The sequence below is a fragment of the Cuculus canorus genome, chromosome 19 (genome assembly GCF_017976375.1).
Source record: "Cuculus canorus isolate bCucCan1 chromosome 19, bCucCan1.pri, whole genome shotgun sequence".
Lineage (NCBI taxonomy): Eukaryota > Metazoa > Chordata > Aves > Cuculiformes > Cuculidae > Cuculus > Cuculus canorus.
In genome coordinates this window covers 4,024,415-4,048,546 of record NC_071419.1, presented here as the reverse complement: position 1 = coordinate 4,048,546, position 24,132 = coordinate 4,024,415, and the positions used below count along the sequence as shown (strand labels likewise).

Below are 24,132 nucleotides of genomic sequence, written 5' to 3'. Positions count from 1 at the left end.
TTACTACATGTCATCTGAGCCACAGTAACCAGTCATCTGCACATCTCCAACCCAACCCCAAGCACGATGCAAAATGTGTTAGCTCTATGTATTTCACTGAGATTTAAACTAAGGACTCTTACCTCATGTTTGCCAAGGGAAAGGAGTGCGCCCAGTCGATTACTGCAGCCCAGCTGATGCATCGTGACTTAGTAAGTGTCAGTAACTTAACCACATGTCTGAGTCCCCAGTGGCAGGATCAGGCTATAAGTTCTGAACCAAAGCATATTAATCACCAAAGACCCATGAGCCCTCACTCCCTTGTATTTAGTGGGTGTGCTAAGGTAGATTGCTCGTTATGGACAAGAACAAGAATTTAATGATTTTTGCCTTAAGCAAATAAAATCTCTCTCACATAAATTCAAGTTGTGACTGTCCAGTCAGCTCTCTCGTGCTCCTATGAAGTATTTATCTCTGGAGAGAGAGAGAGAAAGGGGGGAAAAGTTCCTTAGGGAAATCTAAGGAAAATCTAAAGTAAATCCCAAGCAGAATTAATTTTGCAGTGTGTATTTGGCAAACTCACTTCTGGCTTCATCCTTGATTTTTAAAATTAAATTGATTCTCAGAAGCAAGTTATTTGGACAGGAACTGAAGTATGAGGCAGGCTTCTGACGAGGACAGCTTATCTGCAAGAAGATCTGACTTAGAATTCCTCTAGTAATTCCCAGACTATAGGGATAAGCAAGCAAAACAATTCTGTGGCTCTGCTGACCCATGCAACCTCACATCAGAGAACACCAATACTGCTGCAGTTAATTTCCCAGTTCAGGGAAAAAAAGGCTCTCTCTGAGCTATGCTTTCACCATATTTTAAAGCAGTACACAGCTTGCTAGGACAATTCCAATTATTTAAAGCAGCGTTTTCATTTACCCATAAATTAACACAATAAACAGCGAAACACCAATGACAACTCCCAGAAAATTCCTAAGGAAGACAGAGCTAATAAACCCAAAACCTGCAGGCAACATCAGTCTCCTCCAACTGGAGCAACAGGCTTGTCTTGAACTGGTTTATGGTCGAGAGGAACGCTCCTAGAGCTGGAGTCTACAAATCTTAAAGGCATAGTCCCAGTGAAATCAAGGGGTCAGTTACAGGGGTAAGAGGTGCTTTGGGTTATATGGTGCAAAATGGGGGAACCTCCATGGTTCATGGAGCATCAGCACTGGCTAAAGCGATGGTCAGACCAGAGCTTGTAACTGAGTTGGAGCAATTACAGTTGACATCATCTTAGCCAGGGTGTGGTAAAACTGGCAAAACTCTTCTCAGCCCTCTCAAACTTTACAGCAATCCCTTGTCTGAGCACACCCCAAAGGGACAACAATGGCCAGAGAGGCAAGGAGTCAAATGCAAAGAGAAGGAATGTACATAACCAGCAGTGAGGGGAGGAAAACAAAGCACTGCTTAGCAATATTGCCTTCTGAAGAGGAAGGGGTTGAGTTCTCCATTTACCTTGACTACCGGAGGCGTAGGAGGCACCACAGGCATTATCGGAGCGGCAGGCGGAGGGGGAGCAGCGGCAGGAGGGGCAGTGACAGGCGGGATATTAGCAGTGATGGTTGGCACAGGGGTGGCAGCAATGACGGGCGTCTGAGACACGGCTGGAGGGACGTTCTGGAACGGGGCCGGCGGGGAGACGGAAGACACGGCCACTGCTTGCTGCGCTCCTTTCAAACGACAAAGTGAAAATGCACCACAATGTACCGATGGTTACAAACGCTGACGAGACATTGGGAACAAACTGACACTAGTCCTGCTGGACTGGGCCACAGGAAGAGCACAAAAGGACACCGATCTGCTTGGTGCTGTTACCAAGAGATCAACAAAGAAATGAGAATCACTGATCCAAGTGCTTGTATCATCAGCTTTAGGCCAGCCACATGCAAACAAAATACTTCAGGCTTTACACACGGGAAACATGTTGCTCTGGGACAGTCTTCACCCCTCTCATGCTCTCAGAGCTACTCTGCGCTCAGCAAAAGAGTAGGAGCTCAAGGAGAGGGAACAACAGAGGGAGCTGGCTCTTTTGGACAGCTGCTGTCCGGCACAGACCTCAATCTGGGAGTGTTTTTACTATGCATGACAAATGGTAACAACCACTCCCCTTTTGCCAGCTAAACAGTCCAAAGCACTTCAAGTTTGCCACAAGTTATACAGCAAAAGAAACAGATCTGGGAGTAGATAATAAATCTCCTGATAGTTCTTATGCTAGATCTGCACTGAAAAAGAACAGCCTGCTAGTGTAAAGTCTAGGGGAACAAATCTAGTAATTAATAACTGAAGTAGCAATAACCTTCTATGCTTTTATAGCAGCTTTTATGAAAGGATGCTGAAAAGACAGACCATCACAAATTTCTCTGAGCTTGGATGAAGTTGTAGCTTCATTTGGCACCTGAGATGTGGGAAAACAAAGAGGAACAGTTGACTTTCCCAGAGCAACAATTAGACCTTGTTTACAGAAAAATATTTGCAACAGTTTAATTCAGCCCACACAAGCTCCTTTATGAACTGTTTCATCACACTTACAGACATTTTAGTGCTAAATCCATTTCAAATCAACTTTAAGCAAGCTGAACTAAACTTCATTTCTATGGATATGTGATGGTCTACACAGTCTTTTACAATGCCTTAATAAATCCTTTCTGTTGTTAAACTTTATTCTATGAAGTTGCAACCGTGTGTGCAAAACAAATATTATATGGGGCTTAAGGATCTAGTGAGATTTAAGTCCAAGTCTCTGCTGTGTCAGACTTCTGCCAGGACCTCAGGTGAGCTGTATAAAACCAGGTCTGTACAGGCATTCCATGCCACCAGGTCTGTCACTTGCAGAAGACTGGCAAGTCTAACTACCTTGCCCTGTGTCTTCTTTGCATACAGGAAACAACAGCATTGCCCTCCCTTACTTAAGTGCTGAGTGGATGGATGCCAGATAATGCGGCGTTTGTACGACAAATGCAGAGTGGCCTTAAGACAGAGAAGCCCTGAGACACTGGGCAAACGTCACCCAGATATCTCACACTTTCCTCTACTGCTTTAACTGCCAGACTATGTTTCCTTCCTCGCCTCCTCACCACTTGCAAAGCCAAGCAGCCTGAAAGGTGGGTCAGGCCTCATCAGCAAGCTCGTAACACTTACTGTCACTGGATCAGATTAATACCTGTGCTCTGCGTGCCTGCTGACGGCTTGCGACCTTTGCCTTTAGGAACTGGGGGTAATAATTCGACTTCCTCCTGTGGCATCTGGGCCACCTTCTGCAGAAATATCTTCTCCAGGGCTTGGGCCATGAGGACGATGTCATCTGTGGGCTGCAGAAAGAAGAATACAAGCCCATATGTTATCACCCAGACAGCAGAGACTTTCCAGATCAAGTTTTGAAATCCCCAATGACACTGCCCTTCAAATAGATGTTGGTATCTAAGCTCAAACAATAAGCAGACTGGCTCTTCTCCCTCCTTGCATGCTACCCCCCTGCTTCTCTATTCTGGGCTAGCATGCAATAATTACACCCTCTAAGCACATTGCATTCAGAGAGTTATCAGGACATGCAGTCAAAGCCGTAAAACCAGCATCCTGTGCATCAGTTTGGAAGCAGCAAACTGCAAAGGAGGAGCTGTCCTTCTCTGCCTGCCAGCAGGTCCAAGAGAGAAGTGTAAACACATACTCTGCGGCTCAAACTAATTAGCTTGTTTATCTCAGCTTGTTTCTCCAGTAAGGGTCAATGATGACAAACCATTGTGGAAAACATAACACAAAGAATACAGGCTTTTAACAACCTAACAAAACAGCAAAGAAGCCAAACCCAAAATAATAATGAGCAGTCTAAAGGTGTGCAAGTATGGATGAGACATAGGCAGAGAACAGGGTAATACTTCCCAAACTGCTCTTTGCTGCAAAGAAATACTCTTTACTGCTGGATACCCAGCACAACACACAGCACTACAGCCCCACATAGCACATGCAAAGCACTGCACAAACATTGGCCCATCTTAAAGAACGGCCCGGCCCAGAGAGAAGTGGTAAATGGAGTTAACTCCGGCTGGAGGCCGGTCACAAGTGGGGTTCCTCAAGGCTCGGTACTGGGTCCAGCTCTGTTCAATGTCTTTAAGGAACGGGTGGACGAGGTGCTGAGGGGCATGGTTTAGGGAGCGTTAGGAATGGTTGGACTTGATGACCCAGTGGGTCCCTTCCAACCTAGTGATTCTATTATTCTATGAATTCCTATCTGGAAATAAAAGGAGTAAAAACTTGCTACATAACCCCAAACTAGAAATCTACCTATAATTAAAAGGCATATTTACCTTTTTAACTAGTCTGGGGGAAGAAAGACACAGCAGAGAGACAGTTTTGTGGATTTCAAGTAATGTGGTCGCAATTAGTGGCATTTCAAATCCTTGTAAGGAGGGCTCAAAGCACAGTGGAGCTGGCCTTGTTCAAAACCTGCACTATAACAGTTGTAGGTGGGTGTTTCTTGGGCAGTGCCCCAGCTAAAGGCTCATCTGGGCTCTTACCTTGTTATAAATGTAACAATTTGTAAACATGGTGTTGAAATCCTGCATACATTCACTGGCACTCCAGTAATAGTTATGTTCCAGGCGCTTCTTGATCGTCCCCATGTCCATAGGATTTTTTATTATTTTGTGATAATCCTGTTGGGAGAAACAGGAAAGACGTCACATCTCCTGTATGCGGAGCGTTGTCCACATCTCCCTCTACTCTCAACCTTCTCATTCCATCCTTTCAAAAAACACATCCCCAAACCTTTGTGCAATTGTAGAAATCATCTTTGCTTTCATTTATTTTCTAATTTGTAGCCTTTCAAACTTTCACTATTATAAACTTAAGTACAAAGCACAAGAACTCCTTTCACAACCACCAGTGCTCCCCAGTTCCCCCAACTACATGCTCAAACGCACACACAAATGTTTACTTGGGCATTACCAGCTTTTCGTAAGGATGGCTGGACTGGGAAGGCACCGAGAGTAACACACAGAGGAAAATAAGCTTTTTGAGCAGCTCTCCCTGGAAGCCGTTTGCAGCTTTGATCCCCCTTAGGAGGCTGCAGGTCTCATTTTGGATTGTGCCGCAGAGTGGGAGGGTGCCACGCTCGACAGCAAGATTACAACTGCAGCAACGCGCTTCATGCTCACGTGGGACCAGAAGCCAGGCAGCAGGGTCAGCACAAGCTTTGGCAGGGTGTTCAGCTGAACTGCGGACTGGCTGCACTTTGGGAAACAGCATTTCTGTCTCCCTTTTTAAAAGGCTGTCTCTGGCACTTACAGACGATGATCAGTGCCAGCAGTGGCTAATGCTGTGCTACAAATCTCAGTCTCTCTTTTAAGGGTATTTCAGCCCTTAAAAGGCTTCCACATGTTAACCCAGTTTCTCTCTGGGCAGGTCTCAAGCATCTGTAGAGTCTGTGATTAGCTTGGAGACACTCTAGACATGCAAGATTACACGCTGTAATTTTCTCATTCTGGAGAAGAGCAGCAAGCCCGCTCGCTGCACGTGCACGTGAAGCCAAGTACAGCCACTGGCCACGCTCCGAGTCCAACCGGAGACGCCAGTATCTCCACGCAAGGCACACAAAGGCAGAAAAGACAATCCTCCTGCTGGCTCCGGGGCTTACAAAGATCAAGCCCACATGTGAAAAACAACTACCCTCCCAAATGACTTTTCCTTTAAGTTCTCTGGTGACCTGCCCTAAAATCACCTCAAAATGCCTCACTAAGTAACTAAATCCAGGACAAGGAGACACAAAGCAGCACAGACCTAGAGAAACATTGTACAGGTGTTCATGTTTCCATCTTTTGGCAAGCACTTTAAATAGTACCCATCAACAACATTACAGAGTTCAAAAGACTCCTGATCTAGTCCATAAAATTGGGTTATTATTTCTGGTAACTGCAGCTCTCCTGACCTTACATCCCAGAACCATGCTCCCTTGAATCCTACATGTAGCCCTCTTGGTTCAAAGCTGCCAGAGTTAATCTGCAATGGGCTGCCCAGCTGAGAAGACAGCAGGGTGGATGGGGGTGGTGGCATCTATTTAAGTGAAGCAGGTAGATAGGGTTATGCCTCCACTGCTGTATTTTCACACTTACAGGACCCTTTTGAAAGGGGTGAAGTCTGTGGCTCAGTTCCCTAGAAAAAAAGTAGCTTAATAAACTCTGGTTATTTATGAATAACTGGGATGTTTCTTGTACTATCTGGTTTGACAGAGTTATATATCATCAGGCACAGGAGGCAGATGGATAAGTCCAACTGTTCCGTTATTTCTTCTTCCAGTACAGCATTTGAAAATATCTAGCCTCGAAGTATCCTTGGTAGTTAGATTATTCTGTCTTCCTCAACACCGAAGTCAGTGGCAAATCCAGGAAAGCTAAGTGACACTGAGTTCAATGCCAAATGCTCAAAAGTGCATGGACTTCAAAGCTCTAAAATTGGACAGAGGTGGAAAAAGGAGTGAAGACACCTAAAACTAACCAAAGGTAACCTGCAAACACACCACTACGCTTCAGGTGCTCTAAGTCAGCTTGCCTATGTACTCATCTTCTCCCTCACTGAGCAGCAGTTTTGTCCATTAGAGGCCTGTACCTCTCCAGCTCTGAAAGGCATCATCTTCTGATTCAGCAAGTCTGGGAGCATTCAAGGAAATCCTCAAAAGCACCCTAACCATTCTGACCCAGTAAGCAACTGATCTCAATAACATAAAGCCTTCCAAGAACAGAATACCGAGCAGAAGACAATAGATACATACCGGCAAATTCAATTTAATTGCATCAACAGGTTGGTAGAAAGGCCAAGCAAACTGATGCTTCCACAAGGTCTTTACCACAACATTTTGCATATATTGCAATTGGTTGGTCTTCCGGCCAGGCTTATTAGGATTAGTGACCTCCGGAGGCGGCGGATTCACAGGGCCCTGAGGAGCCTGGATTGCTGACGTTACTGTCGACATCTTCCTGCTCTCGCTCTCACTCGCTGTCACAGCAGCAACGACTGGGAGATTTTCTTTCTTCCTTTATGTTCCCTGAACGGGACTGACATCCCATTTCCAGAGTGCAACCATACAACCTAGACCAAATGAGAGGAAGAGGACAACATGTAAATACAAATACTTACAGGAAGCAGGCATGTGTCTTAACTCAGGCTCTTTACCCCATTTTCTTCATTCCCTGTAACACACTTGATCTTGATGATGAGCACACTTCAAGACCCAAGACACAGTGGCACGACAATTTCCAAATTCAAAGTCTGCAGAGATCCAGCAAGCTTCACAGGACTGGTTCTTGCTTTATCTGGCTCAGAGAGCATCTTCGCGCAAAGAAAACACACGGAGTAGCTCAAGAGCACAGTTAAGGAATACAGTTGGAATGCAGCGCTGACATTACCATGAGCACACTGATCCCAGTTCCATGCAAACTTAACTGGACTGTCTCTAGACAGTGGGTGAGACTGACGCAACTTACAAGTTTCTATACTGGTACAATGGTTCCCCTAAAATCCCATAACCAAGAGCAGATGACAGCTGTCAGAAGCTCTCGATCCAGAGAAATGAAAGAAGGGGCAGAAGGAGGTGCTGGGAACAGTTTTGAATGAAAGCTGCCACCCAAATCATCGTAACGTGAAGTGATCTGCACTTTGAATGTCATAAATGTCTTACTATTCCCCTTACTACAGGTACCTGACTGGGCCTTCAGTTTCATACAGAGCTCTCAATGGCCCAATATAAATAATAATTAATTATTATATTTATATCCCATGACCTGGCTAAGAGAGCATCGTCATGCTCTTTCTTAAAGATACATATGAAGTATAGAAGACAATAATGCAATTTGTTTATTCTTCTATTTTTCCCCAGCAAACTCCAGGGAAAAGAACGGTTCAGTATCACCGTGTCTTGTGTACCACATGGTAAAAAGCTCTGCTATGTCATCTTCCATAAACATCTGACATTTCAGTTTAAGTCAGTTCAAGTCAATCACTTTTTAGAGGCAAATTATTTGAAATACCTTCAGAAAACCACACAAATACTCTGACAGATGCTTCTTGATTACATGGAGAAACATGAGCAGAAGCTGCAGTAATACAGGAAGAAGAAGAAAGCGTTAAAACACCCAAGATAAAAGCCCAAACCTCTTCTTTAATGCATCCCTCATCATCTCTACTGAACGTCTGGACTAAATATAGGACATTAACTTACCCTTTGAGTTGCTGATTAGATGATGGCAAAAAGTAAACACCTCCCTAATTTGGGGAAATTTTACAAAAACAGACGCGTACAAACATAAATAGATCTGCCACGGAGAGGGGTGTTTAAGCACCCGTCTTCTCAGGTTTGCCCAGGTAGTGGTGGCATTTGCATTCCAGAGGCCAGCAGCTCCCTAACAAAAAGAACACTCCAACACACCAGTGACATTGCAGCACAGAGAACCCCATAGTATAGCGGCCGGTGCTGCAGCCATCAGAGATACCCAAATGCTTTGGGTGTCACAGCTGCTGGGTACACCTTGCTGGGGACCAGTTTGGCTTGGCTCACAGCCAGCGTTCCTGGCTCCAGAAACCAGACTTGGTTTATTTTTATAGAGTTAACTGTACCATTATTATTTTATAGCCCTTCTAGGGAAAATTAATTGTTAAAAACCTAAAACAAATCAGTGTATGTGTGCGTGTGGTTATATGTGCATACAACCGCCATAATTCATTCATGAGACACATTTTATTTCAAGGTTGTAGAAAAAACAGAGATGATAGTACGCCTCTCGTGCCAAGCATACAGTGCAAGTATAGACCCAGAATCAGGCCCCTGGTCCCTATTCTTTGAGAACTCCAGAACCCAGCTCAGTAGTTCAAGAAGGACCAGTTTGCTCCCCAGCCCTCTCATCTCACAATGCTGGTTGTGTTGCTGCTGGCAGGCAAGGTGATGACCAAGCAGCCAGTGGCATCTACTGGGAAAGGAATTTCAAAACAAGGATGTTGCTTAGGATTTCAGATTTCGAAGGAACTGGGGGAGCATTTTATCCTGGTGTTCCATCAACTCAAAGCAGCAGTAGAAATATGGCAAAAAGCAGTCTTCAGATCAAGGCAGGAAAATAGAAAATCAAAAAGACAAAGACAATTGGGAAGTTTCACTCTGTCTCCTTCTGGACAGCTTTCTGCATGGGTTTTGGACCCCAAGGCCATTCTCCAAGTGTACACAACACTGACTGTGGGCCCCCAGTGACCACCACTGAAGCATTTTGTTTGCTGTCTTCTTGATTAACAAACTGAATCCAATACAAGGACTGATGGGAAACAAGCCACAGAGAGCAATTCCTGCTGCTATAGAGCATTTCAGTCACAAGTTTGAATCTACACAGAATAACTTCAGTCTTCCCTTTAAATAACCTAAGGTTAAATATGACAATTCTCTCTTCATTTGAATTTCCTGATGTCCTCCTACTGTACTGGATAAGGATTATTTAAAATTAATTTTTATTAAATCCCAGAACTGCAGCTCACAAAAGACAGATCTAGCTCCTGCCTCTCCCAGAGTCCCTCTCTGATCCTAGCCAAGGTATTCAGTATCTTCACACTCAGCTTCTCATCTGCACTGTGGAGATAGCAACAGTACTTCTGTCTTCATTTGGCCCACCCAGCCAGCCACACACTGCCTCTTCACACGCACATTTTGATCATCAAGCTGAAACAAGGCTTGTACAGTTCACATAATAGAACCAGGTAACAGTCATCAGTGACACCACTCGGAAAGGATTTTAATGAAGAACATTATCAGAAGTAGGAAAGGCAGAGGCATGACAGCCAGCTCAGCCAGTCCCCTGACAGCTGATCCTCTTCTAACTCGCATGCTCCAGCTCCTTGGTTATTACAACCAAAAGTGGCTACAAATCCCAAACTTCTAAGCAGCTTTGACATTTAAAAGGTGGATCCTGCCCCTGAAGGACAGAATAGCTACCTGGGCTATCTCAGCAGCACTGTAAGTATCTGTTCCTGGCATAAATGCAGCTTTAATGTGCGTATGCCTCACTGCACCCTTTTCACCCTTGGTTCATCAGCTTCCTCACCATTTGCAGGGGAAGCTGCTTTGATAATAGATCATGCTTTACTTTTGAGAACTACAAATATGTTTCTATAGCCATTCCTTTGCTTCCGAAGTTCCAAAATAATAATCTTTTTTAAGAACATAAAGCCGGATTATGAGGCATCTGAAGGTCAGGGTGAAAATGTTTTGGACATGTCCAAAAGTGTACAACGTTGAACTCGGAGAGGCTGTGGCCCTGTCTGAGAAAGCCACTAGCTGTCAGGCCTCATTTGTCAAATGACAAAAGTGAGAGGTGTGACCATCTGACATCCTAACTTACCATATAATCATCTAACATGACACAGACTAACACAGAGAAATGAGCCAACTTACACAAACTGTCCCATAACTACAAGTAGAATCAAACACACAGCTCTAATCTAAGCACTTCAGCATCTACTGAAACTGCAGTAGTATCACTAATTATTTAAACTACTAGGAAGCCCAGCTGTGAACCAGCACATCTCTGCACAAGGTACCGTACAAGCCTGGAATGAAGAATGCCAAAACCAGCCTTGGCATAGACAACACATCTGTGCATCTTCCAGTGAGGGCCTAAAGCTGGACTTCCTTAGCCCTGCAGTTATAATCTCTTAAATTTAAATTTTTAAACTACAAATTATCCTGTTCCTCAGGCCTATAATGCTCAAGCAACAGAAGCTGTTCTTGATTTTTCTGGCTGCACATGTACAGTTTTCATATTACAAATTTAAAGTACACTCTTTTGCTGTCATACTCTAAGAGTGTACATTGTTTTCCACATTGTGCATTTCTTCCCCTCACTCATCCCAGTCTGAGACGATAACTAAAAGCAAAACCCAAACTCCAACTCTCAAATAAATCTTGCTTCGCTGGATTTAAGTCAGTCCTTTTGTGCTAAGTTGCAACCTCAGTGTGGCATCCAGCAAAGCCATGAGGTTTGGCTCATCCCTCAGCCAAACCAGTCATCAAAAAAAAAACCCAGCTAGGTTGGAAGGATTTTTTTTTTTCACTTCTCTTTCACTGAGTTGCTTGCTTGGGTCAATCAGCAGAGAGACAGCTGGCACAGAGAAAACACGTTAATAATTCCCTATACTAGTAGGATAACATTTGACTCAGCTGATGCAGCCCACAGACTGTCTGCAGTGGTGGAGACTATTTTAAAAGAAGCTATAAAGCCCCACGAAATGTGCACCGTGCCAGTACGCCTGCTGCTTCAGCTAACGGTTCTGCCACTTCCTTTGGCAATGCCAAACATTTAACGGATGGCTCACTCCCTTGCTGCTGCTCGTGCAGTACAGGATGGTATTTGTTTTGATTGCAAAATTAGAAGGTAGCAAGCTTTACGGTAGCATGTGAGCCCAGCAACTCTTTTTTTTTTTTCTCCCCTTGGTTTAGTATTTCTGCATGGTTACTTGGACACTGATCAAAACCTGGCATAATTCCAGTTCCACCAGAAACAGCAATATAAATCTTCCCATCAGGGAAAATTATCAAGTTTAAGAGATGTTCCTTGACCTCATAGTTATCTCCACACTATTATTTACATTACAGTAGCACACAGAGGCTGTGCTGAGACCAAGGTCCCTCAGCACTTAACACTCTGCAGACACACAGTAGGACCCTGTTCCTACCTCAAAGAGCTGGTGCTAACAACTTATGCTTCACACCGTGGTGAGGTGACCTGCCCAGGGCCACCCAGCCAGCCTGCGGTGGAGCCAAGAGCCCTGAACACTGGCCAGTGCCTGGCCCCAGTTTCGTTAGGCAACCCCTCAGAGAAACAGCACCTCCAAAGCAGCGCTTGCTCACGCAGGCGTGAAAGGCAGCGACTGACTGAGCTTTTCTGAAGAACACGGAGCCAGCAACCAGAACCACAACGAGACAGCAGGGCAGCTGGAGGAGCCTCACACTGCTGCTCCAAGCTTTACTTCCCTGCACAGGCTCCTTGCAGCCACCAAAGTAGACACTCAGTCCCTTTTTCCCCCCAACAGCAGTAACAGTTGGAAGCTCATGCCTCCAGATGCTACTCCCCACCTCAGAGAAGCAGCAGGGCTGTAAGCATCTTGCCCAGGCTTTCTTGCAACTGCAGGAGAGGTTTAGTGCACTACTACACTTTGACACCATCTTAAAGTCAGATAAGATTATTAACTGAGGGTTGTACGCATTTAATTCTACAGCCGTAAAAAGTACAGGCTACAGCACCAATCCTCCAGAAGGAAATAAAGCCGGTGGATGTCCTCCTTTTCCTCCTCCTTTGCCTTCCTTTCCCTTCACAACCCCAAAGAGGAACTGAACTTCAGGCAGCTTTCACTATCTCCGAACCCCATGTCAGCAGGGGATATTCTCTTCAAACACAAGGAATGTGAGATCTAAGACCAAGACTTGAGGACAGACGAATGGCTTTGTCAGCCAACACTGCCCTGGCAGACACACGCACGCCATACACAATACAGCCCCTCTCAGGACCTGGGATGAAGCACTGGCACCTGGCTTCACTGCAGGAAACAAAAATTTGGCTTTGGAGTGAGTACCCCTATGGCACACTGCAGCTCTGCTCTCTGAAAGTCCATTCAGCTGTCCTCATTGTCTCCCACATCATTAATTCCACACATCAGAGATCTGCTTTCATGCATATCGTTTTGAGCACAGCCCAAATAACATCCCCAGACCGGGAGATGCAACTGTGTCCTCAACTTACCTCTGCATGAGGCAGGGGAAAAGTGATAATAGAAGATTAAGTCAGTTCCTTGGCTTTTGATTCGGTTAGTTTAATACTCAGCAGATTCTGCAGACGGATTTCCCACCCTTGGCCTCTCCTTGGCTATGTAAGAGCAGGTGTTTCCTCAGTAAGCAGCCTGTGGGTTCCTAACCAGTAAATAAGAATCAGCCAGAAGTAACTGGTAATTTCAAGGGCCTTCAGTTCTGATACATACTCAGTGCTCCCTGCAAATCAGGCTGTTTTAAGACACCTCGCATCATACCTTCAAACTCAAAGGTACTAAAAGTCACTTCATCCTAACTATAAAAGCATTGAGGACTTTTATAAGCAGTATTCCAGGCATCACAGATCAAATGTGGTCTGTTTGATAATTACAGGCCAGAAAATTGCTCTCTGCCAAGGTGCTAATGCCACGAGAAGCATCTTCTGAACAAGTCTGAGAAGCATTTTGATGCATGTCACACACCTCCTGCCACACAAATCACTTGGGGCTCAAATGCTTTCTAAAGGCTGCAGTTTCAAGTGCAAGGCGTGATGTTTCACACTGTAACACGTTCGTTTTCATAGCTTGAATTTGCTTTTGAGGACAGCTTAAATACCTGCCTCAGTAATAGATTAGGTACAGTTGATCTTGTTTTGGAGTGGGGAGACAGAGTGACCTCTCGACATTCCTTGCAGACCTACTTTTTGTGGTCCTCTGAAAACACAGAGGCAAATTTTAACTCAGACATATGCTGACTTTGTGTAAGCTCCTGAGTTACACACAGGTTTGTTAACAAAGCTACCGAAGGAAGGAAAACTGCAAGTAGTTCAAGAGTTTACTCTGTTGGATACCTGACTGGAGGAGTTCAGCCAGCTTTGAGATCTGACTCTGCAGCAAGGAATCGACTGAGATTTCTGAAATAAAGTGAACTTAGCAAAAATAGCTTCTAGGAACTACTTACAGCAAATTAACTGTGTGAGCTATAATGAAAATGTTAACAAACAGCTGTAGCAGTGGAAATAAGCATCTATGAACAGGTTTCAGAGTACGTAAAGTGGTTGGTGGCTTGCACATCAGCACTCTGGCGAGACAGTCAAATCAACAGGATGGGAATGGGTGGGTGCTGGTTGTGCCTCTCACAAGATACACCAATTATTCCTTTGTGGCAACGGAAAAAAAAGTGTTGGGCTGTTACAGCTTTCATTTTCATAACGGAGATTTGGCACAGAAAGGAAAGCATTTGGGAGAATCACAAGCCTGGGCAGAGTCTGCTCGTGCCATTTCTTCCTAGAGGGGAAACCAGGAGATGTGATGCGATTACCTTGCATGACCCACAAGGTTGAACTCACAACATCTCACAATCAGAAGAGCCAGAGAGAAGCCAGACAGCAGGCAGCCAAGGTTTACAGAGAAAGGAGAGAAGGTGAACCTGCTTCTGAGCATATGCTCTCTTAACTAGTGCACTACAACACACTGCATACTTGCTTTCCAATTTCTGGCACTTGTAGGCGTTACTGCAGCCCCCCAAAATCCTATGTGCAGCAGAAGCCCTGCAGCCTTGGACATTAGGAAAAAAGGAAGCACTGGGAAGATGCTGGCACATCACCACATTCCATATAAGCTCCCAACATGCCAGGAGCAGAATGGGGGGTGGGGGACCTAGGGGAGGCAGGAACATGGCTGAAGGCACATTGGAAGCATGGTATAAACCACAACACAGGTAGCAACTCTGTCCTCCTCTGTGATTTAGTAACCACTTCAAGTCCCATCCTGCAAAGTGCTAAGCAACCTTCCCCTCTCGATAAGCTGCGCAGTTTGTGTGGCTCAGCACCCCTTCACAAAGGCTTCTGCAGACTTATCACCCACAAGATACAACTAATTGGTCAATAAAGATAAAATTATTTCTTTGCCTGTTTCTGTCAGGCAAAGACAGAAACAAACTGAAGCTCTCCACACCTTTTGCTCCTACCTGGGTCAACCTCTTCTCCAGCTGTCTGTTAGGGAGAGATAAAACGACAAAGGAGGTCAAGAGCTAGATGGCTGGGGCTGCAGAGTCTATTCAGACTGATCAGACTTGTGGATGCTCCCATTGTTGCAGTTACAATAGCTATGATAGCTGATCTAGTCAACAACATCCAGCCCTGAAGACACATCCTGCCACTGCAGAATTGCTGCAGAAGTGATCCCAGCTAGAGAGGTCCCAGTATAAAAGCATAAGGAGAATGGAGATTTTGTTCTTTTCATTATATTTCCTAAAATACCACAAATATAAATTGCAGGCTAGTCAAGAAGGGGAATCTCCACGTTTACATAAAAGTTGGTCAAGGAAGGTGAAAAAAGTTTGATGATCCCAAATTCAAATCTTGCTGATGGGCACAGCAAAAGACTCTACGGACTCAGCCACAACTTCTTCAGTACTGAGTGATGATGCTGAACAGTCTTAACTTGATTCTCATTGGCTTCAGCAGAAATCAGCCTAGGGCTCCTTTTGCTTACATTCCTTCAGGAAGCAAAACTGGTGGCAAGAAACAGATACAAATACTACTGAGCAGATAAACTCAGTAGTATTTGAAGAGGATACAGGCAGTTAACCTACGCTCTTTGGGAGAAAGCAAAACTTAGAGAAAGTCAGGAGGAGGAATTAATAGAGCGATGAGATCGGAAGTTAAAGCTTCAGATTGAAAATGTGATTGACCACAGGCAGCTGTTAAATGCTGCATCATACACACCCACTCTGCTTTTCCAAACTACAAATAAGAGCAGGGGGAGAGAAGCCCTGCTGAGGTTCATCCAGGCTTGGTCACCATTATTAGTGCCATGCAGAAGCACGCAGAAGGGACCATCACACACCAGACACCATACAGGACAGCACACATCGTAGGAGACTGCAGCCTCTGCTCATGACAGGTATTGCAAGTGAGATGGCAAGATGGAATAAAAGCTGAAGGCTGACTGATTGCTACGGCAATGAATTGATGGGTTAAACACGTCGAATTCACCGTGTTTCATCAGGATGTACCTAGACACCAACTGCACTATGAGCAAGAGGTTCCACTGCCTTGACTAGGACCACATACAGTGCAGCATGCACAGGGCCCCTGCCCTAAGGCGTGAGGAGTCCAGAGAGGCCAGGAAAGAGGCACAAACTGGCAAGATGTAATTGTCTTAAAGAGAAAAAATAAAGATTAAAAAAAATCATAGCTCAGACCAGTACCACAACCAACCTCCTTCAAGGCTCTGACTTCTAATTCCTCTCTGTTCATGTATTACTTCGCAGCCCAACTTCTCCAAAGCATGACTTATCCAACATATGATTCTTCTGCCGATTGATTAAACCTGTGACTCCAGAAATCAGTTTTGCTGATTTCAGGTAGTCAATCCTATTTCAGTTACAGTACTTAAAAAAGAAACACCACCACCAACAAACTAAACAAGCTTACTCTGGCACTGACCCAAGTTTCAGATGATACGTGCATAACAGAAGCACTTAGGTACACTCATTAGAGCAAAACGTGGCAACATCCGCACAGGCTTCAGAACTCCTAATGGGATTACTGTACGTTTACACCCTCGCAGGGTTCCTTTTGCTGCTTTTTAAAGGATGTGATCTGCACAGTTAAACATTTGTGTTCTGAAAAAGAGTCTGCCCTTCCCCTTTTTAATCAGCATATGGTGCTCTGTGTACATTTACAGTATAAGAAAAAAAACCTCACACTCGTTTAATCCATTATATAGTGAATACATTGCACACAGAATTTCCACAAGAGGTTTTGTCTTGATTCTTTCTCTGCATTTTTATTCAAAAAAAAGAGAGATTATTGGACACGAAGCATTTTGAAGAAAAAGTGAAAAACAAAAAGCCAAGAGCTTGAATACTTCCCTGCTGGGCAAAGCATCTCCAAGCTTCTGTAATACCTGCAAAGAATTACGAATAAGACAATTACAAAACAGGCTGCTGACACCTCAACTGAGTTCTCAACACCCCATGCTGCAGGCTTGTCAGTTCCGACCTGGTAAAACGGGGATACGAATACTTCCACTACCATCTACAATTAAAGTCATTAGTCTTTTCCCATGCATTTATGCATTAATTCCCTCAGTGTGATGGTTATATCAAATTTGAAGGGAAAAAAGCAAACACACAGAAGAACCTGTATTTACTAGGTGTTCAAATACCATAACTTAGGTTTCTGGAAACACTTAACGGTTCTTTACCGAGTAGAAGACTAGTTGTCACTTGAAGAAATGGCAAAGCTAAAAACGCCATCTGGCTTTATCCCTTTCCCCACACTCCAGCGCTCTGTAAACATGTTTCTAAAAGATAAACTACAACACCCAAGAGGTCCTTGTTAAGGAGGGAGGTTTAGGTATAGCCGAATTCCACTTTCAACTGAATTTTAGAGGGTACACCTAGCTGGTTATCTCCTCTTAATGAAACTAAGTACAGAAAGTATTCTGGGCCAAGTGTAAAATACAGAGCCCTTGCAAATAGCACTCAATTCCTAATTATTACCTATTTAGAAGGTTGTTTTCTGCTCCGTGTACCTAATAAGCTATACTGCAAGTCTCGCTTACATCACCAACGCATGGCTATATCAGCATTATTAACAGCATTTACAAGTGCTACAGATGTTATCCTTAGGGGTAGCTCCATGCACACTTCGACTGAAAAGACAGACTTCTAATAAACAGGTACAGATCCATATGTTAACTTATCAGAAACATTTCACAGCACACAGCAGAACCAAAGAACTAGAGAAAATACCTTCTTTCATCAACAGACTCCCTCTTGCACATTTCTGCTCCAATGCTTTCTTCTAGTCTATTTTTTAGTTTATTTTATATATTTAAATGAATAAAGTTAATATTTTGAGAAAAAACATACTTGTTTTAGGATAAAAAGTATTAAAAGTGTATTAAGGAATGGATGGTTTAAATCATGCTCTGGGTTTAGAGCTACAGTACTGCAACTTTCCCATGCAAAGTCCACCTAAATCAATATATGACAATCAAGTCAGGACAATGACATGGAAGTGATTGAATTACCATGACATAAATACACTACTTGTTAGCTGAGCCACAGTAACATTATACTTGGTAATGGGGCAGAGTAAGTACACCCACCCACCATGTTAATTATTGCAGCTTAGCTGACAGAGCATCAGTAACTCCTCAGGCTGTGGTAGCCCTCCTGTTTGTGACCACCATCCACAGGTGTTCCCCTACACAGGTCGCGTGGACTTGGCTTTATCCGTTTCCATACCAATTTAAGTGCCTTCTTTTTTTTAACAAGGACAGTGTTTCTGAGTAACTCCATGTGTTAACTTAAAGCAAACACAGGCAAATAAGTGCAAAAGGCTGTATGCAGTCTGCTGTTTCAGTGGAAAAGTGCCACGCTGATTTTGCTAAGGTAGGGCAGATCCATAAATGTGCTCAGACATACAAGGAAGTTGCAAGTCTGCCAAGATGTGAATAAACTGTGATGGCTAAGCTGCTGTCGCCCCCTGAGAGGGCATCAGCACGGTTTTCACTGCCAGAGTTTGTGCATCTGATGTAAACTTTCAAACACAACACGAGAAAGGGAAAAAAATGGATCTTGGAGTCTATTACCCCACCCTATGCAGAGAGCAGAGGCTGCCAATTCAAGCAAAGAGGGGCAGATGCTCCCTGCTGCCTAACACACCCAAGGGAGGAAGGCAGTCTCCTTTCATGCACCCAGGGAACACTGCTCTCTCCACAGACTGCTTGGAGCGGACAGACAGGCTCCTCGCAGGAGGAGCTAAGCTTCCACGCACAGAGCTCCTGCTGAGAGCACCCACAGCTTAGCTTCCTGCGCAGGGAGAACAGACAAGCCATAAGCCTCTCTTAAAGCTCCTGCATATGGATGAAGTTCAAGTAAAAGGAAGTATGACCATGACACTGTGGACACAAGTATCCTGATCTATTCCCGTGTGGCTTATTCCCATCCAGGAAAGGAGCACTCTTTCAGCACACAGGCTGATGCACAGTACCCACGCTCAGACAAGCACACCAGCAAAAACTTGGGGGAGCAAACCGTCTTTCACATGGCGCCTTGAAGAGCTGCACTTCAATATCATTTTACAGCCTCTAAAGAGGATGGTGGCAGCAACAGAAAAGTTGAAAAAAGTTCCAATAAGGAATAGCATTCTCCACTATACCCACACACAATTCCTGCACATCCAGCACAGAACACGCACGTGCTCAGTCTATCAGTGTAGCCCACAGTACAGCACAGTTCCTAAACCAGCCTTAGTAAGCAAAAAGGCTGCTACAACCTACGTTCCCTCCCAGCAAAACAGCACAGTACTGCAAACATCGCTCTTGCTTACAGCCGAACCTATTGACCAGTGCAGTTTTATTTAGCAAACGGTTCTCTCTCGCGTGGCCATATTGGTGGGTTGCAAGAAAGTGAGACCTCCAGCCAGGCACCCTCCGTAACCTTGCACGAGAATAAGCTGAGAAGTTGAAAAGACAAAGTCACACAAGGAGAAATGTGCATTTTCTTCAATACAGGTTGGATTTGGTTACAACAGGTGAGTCAGTCCAACAAAGTGCATCTCTGCTCATACATTTATGTCAGTGCACTAAGTCCCCTGCAAAGGTATCGGTGTGGCTCTATCAGGAAAGTGTTCCAAGCATAACCTTCAAGAGTGGAACAGCTCTCAAGGCCAGGGAGGAAAACAACAATCCTTTTCTCTGCCTCTCTCTTTTTAAATGAAAAAGAGATAACAGGATCATTCCCACAGCAGACTAGTGTAAATCAGAACTGAGTTTAAGTCTCAAAGTTTGAAGCTAAATGGAATCAGTTCAGCCAGGGTATTTTGTTCCAGATTGGTCCCCATACACAGAAATTTCACTTCAGATTGTCTTGTTATGCCTGTTGCATTGCTGGTAGAGAGTAGAATGCCCAAGCCCTGATCTCAGCAAAGTGGTGAGACAAAAGAATCTTCTCCCCCACCCAGGTTATCCATGATGCTGAAATACTTCCAGGCACGATGGTGTCTTCTTATCAGCCTCAAGCTGGAAAGAGACTGAGGCTGGAAAGGCGTGAAAGGAATCCAAAATAGAGGCAAGTGTTTATTCAGTTGGTATCTTATCAGTAAGAATGGGAGAGGGGAATAAGGACTAGGAGAAAAAGCAGTGCATCAGGGTGAATTTCCACACTGCTTTCCAGAAGAATTTAAATCCTTCCAATGCTGGCTCCAGCAACAAGTGGGTTAAAGAACTAGCATGCCCCAAAGAAAGCTGTTCACCTCCGACAAGCACTAATGATTGACAAAAACACAGCAACACAGTAAAATACTGTGGAATGAAAAGCTCCAGACGCACATATCCTTCCAAAATGTCCTGACAGCTCACTGAGGAGCACAGCAAACAATGGCTCCTTCCTCATTCCCAGAACTCTGCTGCTTACAATGGTGTTTTGGGCTATTAATGGAGAATAATGTAGCAATTAAACAAAACAAAACAAAACCAACCCACACAACCAAACATACAGTTCACGGTAATGATTGGGAAACCCACTGTGGATTAATGAATTTTGCAAATTGGCAAAGAAGGAGTAACCAGGATTAAAGAGAAACAATCAGCAACACAGAGATGCAAAACACTCTTTGTTCATTTATTTAGCAAAGTGTAGTTCTGTCTGCACTGAAAGCATATGATAGTTTACAAACTAGACAGAGAGCAATATATTTTGTAAAAGTAATTAAGCCTTTGAAATATGAGACTTCACTACATCACTCAGCTGCTGCAGAGGAGAGGGATTTGACTCCTGAGTTGTTTGTGCTGTCAACAGAGCGATCAGGCTCCTAGATTACTCGAGGGAGAAGGAGAGAGATTCAAGGAGTGCAGCAGGGCTTGGCTGGAAACCAACAACCCACTGCACAAGTTCCTCCGCCCGCAAAGGTAAGAGGTAAATATTAAACAGCATACTTCAGAACTCGTACCGATTGAAAGATGGGTCTGGAAAAACTACAGGAAGCTCCCGCCTTCACCAAGGCAAAGCGCTTTATTTGTGTGCACTGCCTGTAGCTCAGCAGGGGAACAGAGCCTCAGGTCAGGCAGGCTGGATCCTCGGCCTGCAGACATGGTTCGCGGACTCCAAGAAACTCAGGAAAGAAGCATTTTCCTTTTAAGAACTGTGATTTAAGTCCTCGTACCCAGTGCAGTTACAACAGTAAAAAGAAACAGGAGCTACGGAGCCAACTGAAATACTCACAGTTGCAGACACAGACTTAACGAAATTGGTCTTCTTTAGAGACAGTGAAAAGCCACTGCTGCCTAGCACACGTACTGAGCTGGAAGACGAGGCTTCTCCAATATGTTTTTCTTCTAAATATTTTTTTAAATGACGAGAACTAAAGTTGTTTAAGGACCCTCGGTGCTTAAACAACAGAAGTTTTATTTCCAGAAGCGATGGAGTCTAGTTTTTATTTGAAGTTAATGGAACTAACGCTCCAAGGTCAGTTCTGAGAACAAACCTCACTTTACACTACACACTCAACTCTTAGTTTAAACTCTGTATGCACAGGTCACTACAACGTGAAAATCTTTAATTCAAATAGCTATCATCTCAGCACTATACAGGCAGTCCGTATAGAGACAATATTGCAATCAAGCTTATGCTGAATGTTGAATAAGACTGTAACTCTCTGACCAAGCCTTTTATTAACCATTGTCTCAAAGCACTAAATACACGCATGAGTGAGTATCTTTAACCAGCGTGGACGAAAGTGAAAGAAATACACAATCTTAATGTTTATTCTTCCCAAAAACAAAGGCCAGGAGTTACTGTTTCAGCAGGAGCCTCCCAGTGTATTATTAAAAACTCCCCAAACTTCTGTGCTAACAAAACAAGACACACAGCAGGCTCCTTGCACTGGGATCTGCAGATCAGAAGGCAGGAGCTCACATTTACAGTACACTCAAGCGTCTGCGTAGCTGTACGCAATACAGATTGAGGTTTTTTTTCTTGCAAAGCAACCAGACTGCTTTGGGAATTTCTTGTTTGTTTTGATTGAGGTCTATTTATTCCACACTTCTCACCCATGTACTGCAGCACATATGGGAGTCACCAAGTCCTCTAATACCTTGTGAATTAAAGACAAGAATTTCAGCTTTAAACCTATATTCCCGGTTTAATTTAGAGACACCCCCCCTCGGCACACTCGCATACACTGAAGGCATTAAAAATACTAACAAGCATATTAAAAAAAAAACAATTCTCCAGCAAGGAACAGTAGGTGTGCTTTGCTAATTATGTCACCCGGTACCTACTATTCACCAGTGTCAAGGAACTTAAATAAACAATCAAATAAATAAATAAACGTTCAAAGTATTAGTAAAGCCATCGTATTTGCTTATCCAAAAAAAAGTTTATTTTAGTAACCTTTGATTTCCAAAGACAGCAACAGACAGGCATATCCACGCTACGAAAACCGTCCCAGAACCCTACAGAATGCAGGCTCCACGTTGTCAAAAGTCATTTCCCTGTTAGCACTTGCCAGCCTGAGCTGTGCAGCTTCAACACGCACACAAACTCGCGACCCGAACACTGCAGCTTTGTTTGAAAGCGAAACCAAGCAGGCTACGAATAATGCCCGATGCCCAGCGCCCTGGGAGGCGCAGACAGCAAACAAGTAGTTATAAACGCAGGAAAAGCACGGCTGAGTTCTGAAGTTTTGCATTTTATTATTGGTAGCATTATTTATAGCGCGACACGTCTATATATAAATCTGTGATCTGCGTTTCCCTCTATGCCTATAAAGCATATCAAGTTTAGGTGAGGAAGCCTCGGTTTCCATTTATTTGCGAGAGCGTTGGGTGAACACCCGGTATTGACCCGTGTGCGCACAGGGACAGACAGACACACGCATGCAGGACGGACACACGCCAAACGCGCACTTTTTGGCACATCACCCAGAGCTTTTCCCGTCTCCCGAAACCTGTATCCTGGCCCTGGAGCCGCCCGCAGCCCTGATCCTGATCCTGTATACCCACCCCGACTGCTGGAGCCACCACCAGCTTCGGTCCCGGTTCCCTATCCCTATCCTATATCGTGGCTGCTGGAGCCACCCACAACACCGGTCCCGGATCCGTATCCCGAATCCCCATCCTATATCCCGGCCGCTGGAACCACCACCAGCCCCGGTCCCGATCCTGGATCCCGAATCCCCATTCCCTATCCCGGCTGCTGGAGCCGCCCGCAGCCCTGGTCCCGATCCCGCATCCCCATCCCGTACCCCAGATGCTCATCCCGATTACCGGAACCACCCGCAGCCCCAGTCCAGTATCTCAAATCCCCACCCCGATCGCCGGAGCCGTCCGTATCCCGATCCCGCATCCCGAATCCCCATCCCGGCTACCGGAGCCGCCCGTATCCCGGTCCCGTCTCCCCATCCCACATCCCGGATCCCGACTCCCGGCCGCTGGAGCCGCGCACCGCCAGGAGCGGGAATTGCCGCTGCCCGATTCCCTTCCAGCTTGTTTTTTCCCCCTTTTTCCTTTCTCCCCCTCTTTCCCTCTTGTTTTTCAGGGCTCCCACAGCCCTCCTTTCCCTCGCCCCTAATTTTCCCGTTCAAAAGATGGCGGGCAGAGCGAGCGAGAGAGGGAAACGAGCCGGGGGGGGAAGGAGGGGGGGGGGGGAGAAGAAGCAAAACAAGACCAAAATAATAGGAAAGAAGGAAAAAAAAACCAAAACACAAAAAAAAAACCCTCCTCTCCTGCGCGGGGCTCGGCGGGGCCGGGGCTGCGCCCGTTCGCGGCGTCTCTGGGCGGGAAGGGGAGGGGAGAGGGGAGCAGAAGATGGAGAAGAAGCGGTAGAAGAAGAAGAAGAAGCGGCAGAAGAAGAAGAAGAAAAGGGTGGGCAGGGAGGAAATCAATGGCCAGGCTGCAGGCAGCCCCGCCGCGCTTTGTTGCATTGTGGCGGCGCACAAAGGCTGCGGGGAGCGACGCGGGTCTCTGGCAAAGAGAAGGAGCAGAAGAAGAGAGGAGGGGGGAGAGAAGGGGGAGGAAAAAAAAAAAAAAGAAGAAAATCAGCATTGGCCTTTCCCAAGTGGGTTTTGCTTTCCTCCCCTTTCTCTCCCGGGCCCCCCCCCCCCCCTCTAGAAACCGTGTCCCGGTACAAGCAACGCACACCCGAGCATCTAACAAATAAAGGGAAAGATTAAATAGATTACTTTGCCCCGGCAGCTCCAGCAACGTTTGCCTTATAGTCCCTCCAGTTGCTCTTCTTTTTATCCTCGGCAAGGCAGTATAATAGATGCGCTAAAGCGCCCGAGAGCTCATGCGCCGGGGCGCAAGGCCATGTGG

General features: G+C 45.1%; 1 protein-coding gene across 1 annotated transcript in view; it reads right to left on the bottom strand.

Moving 5' to 3' along the window:
* The window catches only part of BRD3 (bromodomain containing 3), a 36,860-nt gene extending 12,728 nt beyond the window's left edge, over positions 1 to 24,132 (bottom strand). The window contains exons 1-5 of the mRNA XM_054083953.1: positions 24,000 to 24,132; positions 6,794 to 7,110; positions 4,545 to 4,682; positions 3,194 to 3,341; positions 1,489 to 1,703 (exon numbers count right to left, since the gene is read on the bottom strand). Of these exons, the coding sequence (XP_053939928.1) occupies positions 1,489 to 1,703; positions 3,194 to 3,341; positions 4,545 to 4,682; positions 6,794 to 6,994 (702 nt within the window). The 5' untranslated portion in view covers positions 6,995 to 7,110; positions 24,000 to 24,132. The remainder of the gene's footprint in view (positions 1 to 1,488; positions 1,704 to 3,193; positions 3,342 to 4,544; positions 4,683 to 6,793; positions 7,111 to 23,999) is intronic.